The sequence below is a fragment of the Uloborus diversus genome, chromosome 5, assembly GCF_026930045.1.
Source record: "Uloborus diversus isolate 005 chromosome 5, Udiv.v.3.1, whole genome shotgun sequence".
NCBI lineage: Eukaryota > Metazoa > Arthropoda > Arachnida > Araneae > Uloboridae > Uloborus > Uloborus diversus.
This window is the reverse complement of record NC_072735.1, coordinates 127,016,251-127,028,325: the sequence shown is the minus strand read 5'-3', so window position 1 is coordinate 127,028,325 and position 12,075 is coordinate 127,016,251. Positions and strand designations below refer to the sequence as shown.

The 12,075-nt window shown below is 34.1% G+C and overlaps 1 protein-coding gene across 1 annotated transcript in view; it reads right to left on the bottom strand.

Moving 5' to 3' along the window:
* The window catches only part of LOC129223130 (uncharacterized), a 408,522-nt gene that overhangs the window by 157,076 nt on the left and 239,371 nt on the right, over nt 1–12,075 (bottom strand). Inside the window, exons 40-43 of the mRNA XM_054857696.1 lie at nt 9,867–9,980; nt 9,079–9,278; nt 2,587–2,728; nt 683–733 (exon numbers count right to left, since the gene is read on the bottom strand). Of these exons, the coding sequence (XP_054713671.1) occupies nt 683–733; nt 2,587–2,728; nt 9,079–9,278; nt 9,867–9,980 (507 nt within the window). The remainder of the gene's footprint in view (nt 1–682; nt 734–2,586; nt 2,729–9,078; nt 9,279–9,866; nt 9,981–12,075) is intronic.

The following is a 12,075-nucleotide window of genomic DNA, read 5'->3' as shown; positions in this document are numbered from 1 at the left end:
CTAAACATACATTTTAGGTTTTGATCTGTAGAAATAGTTTTCAAAACCAGGGTTGCAAATGACCGTGATTTTGGGGCAATGAGCACTCTTCGAACACAAAAACACAAGAAAGACACAATAAGACATTTCAGAGCAAAATAACCATCTTTTTTGGTACTGTACTGAAATTAGAAAAACAAAACAAGTATGTCCTAATTCTTAGGAGTTTTTTGCGAACCCGTTTATTACGAGCACTCGGTTATAACGAGCAAATATCGTGGTCCTTTTGTATGCGTTGTAAACGAGTTCGACTGTGTGTAACGAGCATAGCATACGTTTCGGAGGTTATATCAAAGAAAATATCGTGTCTACTTTCTGCTACAGACTTACAAGTGTTCCTATTTATAGGAAATAGAAACACATAAAATCAGGCAACATCAAATGCGGGATGACACTGCTGTGACTTATCAAATGCAATATATTGATACGTTAATATATATCCTTAGTTTTCTTTTCGTAAAGTTGAACGCGACTGACTGTTAAACTGATCACTTAAAATGTTTAGAAATACGATTAATCATTTTAAAAAATAGGTCCAATTGTTTTCAATAGTCACAGTACAGTTGAAGTATCACAGTTAGTGTACCAGGTAAAAATGCATTTATTCTAATATTCAGGTTTTGTTAAAAATTGAAAAAAATACCTTCCTCGAAGCTCCATGGTTCAAATGATGATTCGTTTCTGCTACTTATAGCTGAAAAAAAGTACATTTTCTCATTTTATTTGATTTATATTTTCATCTCAAAAATGAAAAACTACAGAGTCCTGCAGAAAACTTTTTACACACTTGAAAAAACGAAAGTTATTACTTATGTGTTTATTTTACATTTAAATACTGATCATACATGTAGTACAACCTTCAGTTTAGCACATGGTTTCTTTGAATGTTCAAACTGTTGACCGTTGGCGGTTAAAAGTTGTAAAACATATATGTGATCAGTATTTAAATGATTCATACGTAAGTAATATTTTTCATTCCTTGAAGTGTGTATGCATTTTTTTGTGTGTTGTATTGCAAAAAAAAAAAAAAAATGAAAATTAGCTGTAATTCGTAGCTAAGCAGGTCATAAGCATATAAAACGAGAGAAACTATTTAGAGCAATTATTTTTTAATGCTAGTAAAATATTTGTGAAGGAATTATAATATACTTATTCTGGTGGAAAAATGTTTCCTTTTCAGCCGTACATACGCGATGCGAGATAAATTAATGAAGTATGCTTACATTATCTGAAATTGGGAATTTCTTGAATCTGCGTCTTAATACAATCTACTTTTTAAAACAATGTTTTTATGGGATTATTACAGTATTTAGCAGGTTATACACAGCATTGTTCAATGATTCTTGTAAGTACAATTCGACCGTTTTAAAGATCGTTCAAAACCAGATCTAATAATAAACAGAATTAACCTTTAATTCTCATTTTCTAGATGGTTTGATATAAGTCAGGTAAAAATGAAAATGCGTTATGATTCTATAATGAATAATTCAAAATCTTTGCTTATTTTTACAACTGCTTAAATCAAAATTGATCTTTTACACAAATAAATTTAATACAAAAGTGTTAAAAAAATCAAATGTTGATTTTTTTTTCAATGCATTGAAATATTTTAATTCTTAAAGGAATATAATTTTCCTGAATTCATCAAGCAATTGAAGGTTTGTATGGTAGTAATCATTTTAAAGAAGCTGAAATGAAAAAGGGTGTCTCTTTTTTTTCTCTATACATGAACTTACTACCTAATAAGAAAGCGCTACGCTAAACGAATATTTTGGCACTACGCTGAAAGGCTTCACGCGGAAAAAAAGTTTCGGAGGCAAATCTGCCTCCCGATCTTAAAGACTACGCTCTTGTTTTCATAAATAATAACATTTCTGGACAAAGCGGTAACTAAAAATGAAAATGGGGCTATGAATAAATTACAAGTATCTGCTGGCCACTTGCTAATAAACAAAAATTTGAATTTCCCAGTCTACCTTAACATACACAGTTCCTGAACCTCCTCCTCCCATTTTCTCAAATACCGCTCAAAACTGGGAGCTCCTCAGTGGAATGTAGTACTTAGTAACACTGGTCAAAAGCTCAAGGAAAAAAAATCAAAAATTTTAAAATTACCTCATTAGGAAAAAAAAATCTAAAATACATTTAAGAATATTTTTTCGAAAGGCTGTGTCAAAAACAAAACTTATATTTCCAAATAGTGCACATCACATTAAAGAAAAAAGGATTTTTTTCACATAAAAAGAACCACAACAAAATGTCGTGCACTTTTTTGGAGATGAAGCAACTTGAAAATCTTACAGAAAATTGCAAGCGAGAAATGGCGCCCAGGTTGCCATCTTCAGCGGGTTGTATTTTGGGCAAGGATTTTTTTGGGGGGAAACATAAAAATATTCCAGTTACTTAATTTTTTTTTAATTTTTTTGTGTGTAAGCGTTTGTTAAATTCTATGCCTTCCGAGACTATGAAGATAAGATTTGTTTTCTGCTTCTGCATGCATTAATATGGAATAGGCTTTAAAATAAAAATATTTTCAATTTGCTTTACCTTCTGCACATCCCAACAAATCCATTCGCAAAGCGATTTTTTCTTCCCACGACAAAGGTTCTAAGCGAACGTATTTTGTTTCAAATGGCTTACTAAAGACGTGCTTGACTTCACTAGAGCCATCAAAGTTTCCACTGAACACCTAAATGAGAATTTTCATTATTAGAGCAAAATAGTTAAGGAAGGGTTTAATAATGTATATTTATGCATGAGTTCCATAAGTGTAACATAGCTGTCACGGACAAGTTAATAAAACGAACTTTTTTTTCAGTCTCAAGTTATTCAAATTTATTAATCATTATTACTTATTTAAAAAAAACTACATGAGGAAACTAGGTCACATTAATGAACAGCAATTACAAAATTATGCATTAATTTCTGTGCCTAATTTTTCAAATTTCTAATATTCATCCATATCTTCTCATGTTTTGCATGATAAGTTTATCTTCCTTGCTGATATTTTAATTGTTCAAAGCATCTCTTTTTGTGGTGCATAAACTAAATTTTACACTGTGGCGACAAAAATCGTGGGAGATTTCATAGCATATCGTGTCGAACCTTTTCTTTCCTAGTCAAAAACTACAACTTGATGTGGTTGGATTCAACGAGACGTTGCACTGTAAAAAAATTCCGAAACGTTACTGGTTATTTCCGTGGAACGTCTCGGGATTTCACACGTTTTCACCTATTTCCCTGTAAAAACAAGTATCATCATAAAAAAGCTTCCTGAATCGCTACACGTTACACGGGTGCAGACTTTTCACTGTTGTGGAAAATATTTTTAGCAGCCAGTTTTAAGATTGAATGAGCGTGTTTATTAAGTGTATCAGCCTAAGGTTTCTTACGGCCTGTTCAGATTGACTAAGCTCCCAATGAGAGTGAAAATGTCGATGGATTGCTACAGCTTTGCAAGGCAGGAATTGCAGGTAAGAGATACGCTTGATTCCTTCTTGCATAGCTTTGGCCGTGGTCGCTCTGGTTTTTATGGAGCCTTCTTGGTAAATTAGGAAGGTTCTAATCAATTACACTAAACCTACTTAATTTTTCCAGAAGGTTCTAGTGACATGACTGGCTTTAACTGGGCAGATTTCGCAAGTCTTTATAAAGTTTCAAGGTTAATTTCAGAAAGGTTACTGATTTTTAGCGGAAAGCGTTCCTGGTTTTTCCAAGATATGTTACTGGAAGAAATTGGGCACATCAGCTGCCCATTATTTTTCAGGAACGTTTCTGTTTCGTTTTTACAGTGTGGATGTTACCTGCAGACATCCAACTGTGAACAAGGCAGCCTCTATAAACGTCGGTTATTGCGCAAGCGAAGCCAAAACCAGATTTTGAGCACGAACCGACTTTTGATATTGTCCAATAAAATTTCACTGTGATTCATGTCGGATGATCAAGGTGGCCAAATCATTCCCTGAGATTACCCTTAACGAAAACGAAGCACAATCAGTAGTGGCCTGGTAGCATTGGAAGCTAAAATTAAAGGGTCTTTCCAGAATGGAAGACATTTACTCAGAGTGGTGAATTTTTGCGTAGTAATTAGAGTGTTAGGAAACGACAAATTTTACGCACTGAGGCTAAATGCTCTGTATGATTCCGAATTCTTCTGCCAATGCTATTATACATTGCTATAACCAGGGGTTCCAGACGAGTGAATATATTCCCTCTGAGGAAAACCGTGGTGCATGAAGGTGACATGCTCGCCAGGAAATAGAGTAGAGGAGCCAAAACAGCATGCAATCGCAGAAAGACTTACTGTGCATGCGCTTTTGCCTTGGACATACATTCAACTGCTTTAATATGGCGGACAAATGATGGTTGCATCTATGTGTCTTTCACATTGAATGAAGTACACTATTTGGATCAAAACACAACTTTTAAAGGATTAATTACCCAAAATTACACGTAAGTACAGCTTTTGATCAGTTGTCGATTTTAGGGCTTTCAAACGTAGTTAAAAGTGTTTAAAAGTGCATTTATTGCTTTTCAGTTATCGTTACTGTCCTTTAGTTTCAGTTTACAGTTACTATAGTGAAATTTCCATCATTCAAATCGCTACTAAAAATATCCATGAATATTTTCTTGAATATTCGATTAGCAACATTTAATCACCAAAAAAAAAAAAAAAACACCGGCAATAAGATTATCAATAATCAACATGTGAGAAAGTTAATAAAAATGATTCTTGAGCTTCGTAGATTATAACAGAATAGGCTAGCGAAAAAAAAAAAATCTCTCTTAGTCTAGCTCTTTTTTTTTGCTTCATTCAAGTCTTTGAATCATTTCCTGTTAGCGGTTAATTTCTAGATAGCGTTAGAAATTTCTTTTGGTTTTTAACCGTCGAAAAACTTTATGTGCATTTTATTTTGTTACTCTTGATTAACGTTTATGAAACGATTTTGTTTTTCCATAACTGTAATATCCCAGAATATTTTTGGCTCTTCATGTAAATAATCCATAAGTACAGCTATACTTCATTTTCGGTATGGGTCATGTTTTGTAAATGTATAATTTCTCACGTTATTTAAATGAATATTCTTCTTTAAATTATAACATATTTGTGATAGATCTTTGATACCAAGTAAAGGGATAGATATTTATTGTTTTATTAATTTTTAACATTACTTTTTGTAAAAAAAAAAAACTCATCAGAACGCAGAATTTTTCACATGTTTTTGCCGGCCCAAGAGTTATTATTCATGTTATTTATTTCATGAATTTTTCACTGGTCCGCAAATTTTTTCATTTGTTTTTACCGCGCCCTTGGGTCAAAAGAGGTTGAGAAACACTGAGTTAGAGCTCGATCAGATGAATTACAGCAATGAGCACTTCTTAACTATGTTGAAAACTCTGAAATATTATCAAATGCTGTAATTACAAGTTTTAATCATTTCCAGAACCAAGTTCAATGTGAAAAATGTCCAAAACGTAGAATATCATGAAAAAAAAAAAACTATTAAAAAAAATAAATAAATGCACAACTGTATTCAAAAACGCACGCAATACGGTGGAGGGGGGAGAAGGATCTATAGTAAAGGTGCCATTTCTCTCTCCGAAGGTTCCTTTTTTTCACTCCAGCTGCAGTTTTTTTAAAAGGTGCCTGTTTTTCATCCTATTTAGAGGTGCCATTTCGGCTTCGCGTTGGGTGCCGCTGGTGAACAGGTGTTTCTCCCCTGAAAGGTGCCGAATGCATCCTGTAGTTTTAACAGTGTAGAGCCAACATCAGCTGTCACATTGCCTTATTGACAACGTGGATCCATGGCTTTGTGGTCCCTACGTCATTCTGAGACCTTTCAGTCAGCTCTTACTAACTGAAGCCTTGACAGATCTGAACAAGACATGGTTTTCTAGTCATTTAGGTTCAACGTATGTTTACAGGTCTAGGAATGGTGCTCAAGGCAATGCCATGCTGATAGTTGACATATCAGCTGTCACATCGCCTTATTGACAACTTGGATCGATGGCTTTGAGGTCCCTACGTCACTCTCAGACCTTTCAGTCAGCTCTTACTAACTGAAGCCTTGACTAATCTGACCAAGACATGCTTTTCTAGTCGTTTAGGTTCAACATATGTTCACGGGTCTAGGAATGGTGCTCAAGGGAATACCGTGCTGTTAGTTAAGACACTTGAGCCGGTTTTCTACTGCCATAGCCGATTAACGCCCACATTAGTTTTTGGGAGCTATTTCATGCATTATTGCTTGTCTGTCAACACTGACAATGCTTCACACACATAACTGGTCTTTATTATCATGTACAAAAGACAGAACTGTAAACGGTACATGTGGAATGATCTGTTTTAAGTTAGGTATTCTTGACACACTTTTTACACTGCGGATATCAAACACGATCACAAAATTAGAATATCCCATGCTTTTATCTTTAACTACCGCTCTGAGTTCAAAGTCTTTTAATTTGCGCTCTGCAGCCATAATCACATCAGAAACAGTTTTACATTAATTACTTCAATATAGATGAAAGTTTTGCGAAAGATCTACCTAATACGGCCCTCGTGATAGTTTTACCCTACTTGTGAGGTAAAGCCGTCATTTTTCCACATAAAATCTACGGATGTAATGCAGAACGTCATACTCATTACTAAGGTAAAACATAATACTAAATAGTATATGAAATCGTTTATTTTCTTAATTCATACGTAAATATGACGTATTCAGACGTAATACGGATGATTACACAAGGATTCATACGTAAAATATTTTTGATATAAAATAGGATCGTTATAAACTCAAAATCAAACAAAAAATGTTACTCAAATTTTCAAAATCTTCCACACATAATTTGAATAGCTGACAGATACTAAACACAACTTTAACTGCTTTTTGTAGCAGTTACTTAGGAAAATGATTCTTTTCAGCAGACAGTAGTTCGCATTACGAAAAGAACAAGAGAGGTCGGCTTAATCTGAACGCCTCTGCCTCTCTTTTCCGCATTTTTACATTTTTAAGTAAAGAAGGGAAAAGAACGCAGAGGTGAATAATTATTGTTCTCCAATTGTTTGTCCAAACAATAGCTTTTTGCAAAAAATTATAACATCAGCACATTACATGTTATTTGGGTTATAGTTTTATTGACAGTAAAAAATATTGACAGAGATATCGCGCAATAAAAATCAGCAATAAAACTAATATATTCCAACTGTCTTTAGTTGGCCCTTGACTCCGTCTTATTTCAGACGTGTCCATGAAGTTTTCATGAAGGGAATATACGCAAAGGAAAATTAACGAACGGAACTCGCAATGTAGTATTGGTTCTGGAGCTTGTAATGTAAGCAAGCCTTGTAATTTAAGAAATCAGCCAAAGAAGTACTAAATTTCACTTTTGGACGGTCAAGGCAGTTGCTTATTGAACAGATCATATTCCAAGTAAGTAGGCGGATTTTGGTTTTACTTCTTTCAGCAGCCATTGTTCAGAGACAACAATGCCTTCTATAATTAATTTGAATTAAAAATTGGCTGGAGTAGAGTTGCAATAAAGAATGCAAAGCTTGTTATGTATTACATTTTCTCCAACTGAATGCAGTTATTGGCGCAACTTAAATGTTTCAGGCCTAAATAATAACATAACGGAAATTTACTAAGAATGCATTTTTTTTTCATATCGCCAAAATGTAGCTGAACTCGGAATGGCACATTAGACTCGTTTTCTCAAACGATTGACAAGGGTCATTTGTTTACAGTCGGACTATACTGTTATTTATATTAAACAGAACGAAAAGAAACATAGTCAAAACTTTTAAACTTATGATAGAAAATACTGGAGTAATTCGCGTAGCAGTGTAGCTGCAGTTCTTTTTATTATTATTATTTTTTTTTACACTTCAAAGAATAAATTTAAACAATTGCTTTGATTATTCCATGTTCAAGAGGAAACTTTTCCATGTATTTTATACATTTAACGAATAGCACTTGTGACACAAAAACTGTTCTCAGTTTTTGACCCCGTTTCCGCTTGAGATTCCTTTTAAAAATAAATATTGAATAAAATGCAAAAAACGTGCTTCTTCCGCTTTTTGAAGTTTTTGAGATACATGAAAGGAAAGTTGTTTTTAGACCCAAAGTCTGAATATGAAGTCCTGAATCACGCATTGTAAAGCATCCTACTTACCACTGTCATACATTTGAATTTAGAGTTTTACAATAACTTTTTTCATTTCGCCAAAAAAGCCCCCCCCCCCCCCCCCAAAAAAAAAGAACACCATTTTGCACATGAAAACAAACGATTCTTTTTTGAACATGGTAATATTTTGCCAAAACGTTTCTGTAATGCTTCAAACATTTAAAATACTTCCTGCAACAGAAAATGAGTGCATAACAACAAAAAATAAATGAATAAATAGCATGATAAACAATACAAAAAAGAAATTTGAATAAAAATAACATGATAGTGTTAGATTGCGTCTGTGTACATAACTCATTGATGGGTATAAAAAAGTTCAAGGCACTTTTTCCAACCCTTTTCCTTAATGCTTCAAGAAAGAGCTACGTCAGCATTTGTGTGAATGTGTGTGTATATGCATCTGCGAATGTGCAAAATGTGTTAAACGATTGTGTGTGAAAACTAAAATTTGCAGCTACGTTTAGTTTATTGTTACCAAATAATGTGACAAAAAAATGCTTATTTTTTCATCCATATGAAGAAGATTTTACGCAATTTACTGAGCATTTCCCCAAGCTCCTTCTGATAGTTTTCCAAATGTGTAATATACACACACATTTTGAAAATATAAATGCTTCTTCTATCATTTATATTTTCTGCACAAAGATACTGTTTTAATCTCTTTCTTCGTAGTTCTAGAACAAAAGTAATAAAGAGTTCCGTTACTGAATCTTTTCAGTAAATTCAACTTTTTTCCTTCACAATTGGGAGCCAGCTGACATTATATCAGATAATGTTTAACAATTATAAAGTGCCTTAACTGAGAAGCTTAATCGCTGTTAAAGTATTTTTGAAATGTTCTATGAAAAAGATTACCTTATTGACATCTTGATCATCTTGGTAGTATGAGTATGTGTGTCCATCGTCGCTGTAAAGAATCTGATATGACGTCACCCACTCTTTCAAATATTCACTCCCTTTCGTAACCACACCGTAAACAGTCCGTATATCGCCCAAGTTGACTTCAATAAATTGCTTTCCGTCGGAGTCCATGGGTGTCCAGGCTTTATCAGATCCTTAAAAAGTAGGTATTGGTTCAATTGAAAAATCTTTCATCATTAGTAAAATGTATCACAGTACATTACATGTTTTACTCAATTTCAGTTTTTGTTTTAAAAATTATTCAGTTTGTCGTATCTTTCTCAATTTTTTAACAGAAATACTGAACAGAAAGCATTGATATAACTACTTTATGAAGTAATGCATGCTTACATACAGCTGTCTGTGTGGTACTGGTAAATAAATAAATCATTTCATACACCAATTGGTAGTTTTAGGACAAACCAGCAAGCAATAACTGTTATTCAAAACTATTAACCCACTAAAATTTTACGTCAAATAAATAGTACGCTTCATGGCAACCGATAAAAATATCACCGGTGGCGACACCTAGTGTCGGACCAGAGGAACTTACGGGCACGAAATTGAGCACGAGGATGAATTAGGGGCTACTTTATCCTAGTGCTTTCATGTCATTGATAGACTAAGTTGTACATCCTGATGGTATAATATCAGAAAATAGACCTGATTTATAACTTTCAATAATGCTCGTATTTCCTAATTTAAAAGAAGTACATTTTAAAAAATCAAGACAACTAAACTACCTATTCGAATGGCTTGAGGTCCTGTTGAAGGGGCGAAACTGCTCGATGCTTTGATGTTGACATCAGGTACCGGAACTATTCCATCGATTAAATGTACGAACTCCGTGCAAGAATCTGAAAATTGCTATATTTTAATTCTTTAGTTATTATAGACAACAAGTATTTTTATAGACAACATATTTGCTCAAAATAATAAATAAAACACTTGGTCATTCAATGTTATTTCATTTGATTTGCTTGTACCGTAGAGCATTATTTTAATGAAGGAAATTACTCATAATGTAACATACCGTGTGGCCCAGCGGGTAATGTCTAAAACAAAGTCCAATAGATGGCGCTAGGTGCAAGTGAGGGAAGCCAAACTTGGTGCGCATGCTCCGTTGAGTGGGCAATTGTAAATGTGATGTTCCTTCAGTGTGCGGTGGCGCTTTATCAGGGGCGGACTGGCCACGTGTGAGATGTGGAAAATTCCACATGGGCCGTCCTTAACTCAGGTCGTTTTCTGTGCATTCAATGTGTACGTGCAGTTTTCCTCAATTTTATTTAAAAAAAAAAAGTTTTTAGCTAGGCCGGCCGTTCTTGTGTCGAGGGCTGCAGCCAGAACTGCTCTTTTTTGGGTGGGGGGGGGGGGAGCGCAGGGAGAGGAGGACAGCCGCTCCTTTTCCAACGGTCACTCTCAGGACGTTACTCTGTTCTTGCCTAACTATTACCGTATCTTGTTACGTAGGGAAAACGAAACAATGTCTTTGTTGGGTGGTCTTCGTCCGAAGCGAAGCCTTCAGGGTCCATGGGTGTCTCTCGTATCTGTTCGGGATTGATGTTTCCTGGAATTCTGGAAAGGGGTTTTATTGGGGGTGGGGATCTTTTTTGTGGCCATCTGAGACAGTCTGGGAAATGATTACATTGAACCTTTTTTCAAATGAAATAAGAAGAAAGGCGCCATCCTAAGAATAGAATGAATATAGGAGCAAAACGTCTGCTAAAAAGCTTTTTTTTTTCCTTTTCATCCTTCGTTTTTTTTTTTTCTGTTTCCCAGCACTTTGCAATAGATAGATCCACGACTTTCTCAACCAATTAGATAATTTTGAGAACTCCACAATTTTGTCTCCGAGGAAAAAAACGAGTCATTTGTTATACACCGTGTTGACTGCTCAATGGGATTACATGTGTTTTAAATTCAAGGGTGACAAGAATTTTTTTTTAGGTAAGTTTAATATTTTTAATCATCATGTGTTTTTTAATTTTTTTTTTGTCATCAGCACTTTAAATAATAAGAACTTGAACTGTCAGTTATAATTATAACAAATTGACGGTGTTACACAAAAAATGGGTCAACCCACCAAGCAGTACTTTTGAGTAAATTAAGTTCTAAACTGAACTTCATAGATGGCATATTAATAGAAATTCGTCTTTTTATCCCCGTAGTGTATCAGTTTATATGCCAACCTATGTGAATAACTCATTATTTTTTTTGAAAATTTTTGTTGGATAACTCATTTTTGTATAACACCGTCCAATTCATCTATTTTCGTTTAGCAAAGATAAATTTATAAAAGTACAAACAAGTATAAATATTTAAAACAGTGATTTCCAACATTTTTTTATCCGTCGCCCCCTTACCTTTTTCCTTGAAAAAAGCAAATTTTAGAGGAACGTAAAATCGATATTAGGTATTTTTTGCATACAGTGAAACCTGTGTAAGTTGACCACTCGCGGTGCAGTACTTTGGTGGTCAACTTATAAAGGGCAGTAATGATTTTTTTTAAATATTTTTTGTCATTTCTCGTACCATGTATTCATTTTTCGAGGAATTCATCCTTATTACTCTTTCTGTTCAACTAACTTTCATTGTTTAACATTATTGAAAGTGAAACCATAATTAAAAATACTATTCAAATAGTTTTATTATTTTTTCCTTGTTTTAAACTATATTAGACGCCGTAGTTTTAGAAATTTCATATGTGGCAGCTAATTTTCTCTGGCTTTCTCCTTTTTGAATTCATTTTAATATTTCATACTCTTTTATTAATTTCAAGTTCAAAACTTTCTTTTTGAAGCCTTTTTATGTAACACTTACAGCCCAAAGAGCAACACAGCTCGACTCGCTCAGTTCATATAAAGGCAAAATTAAAATGTCCTATATCTTAATCCCTTACACTTGAAATAGGCCAGAAGGGCTCTTTAGCAAGCCTATATCTGCGAAACCCGC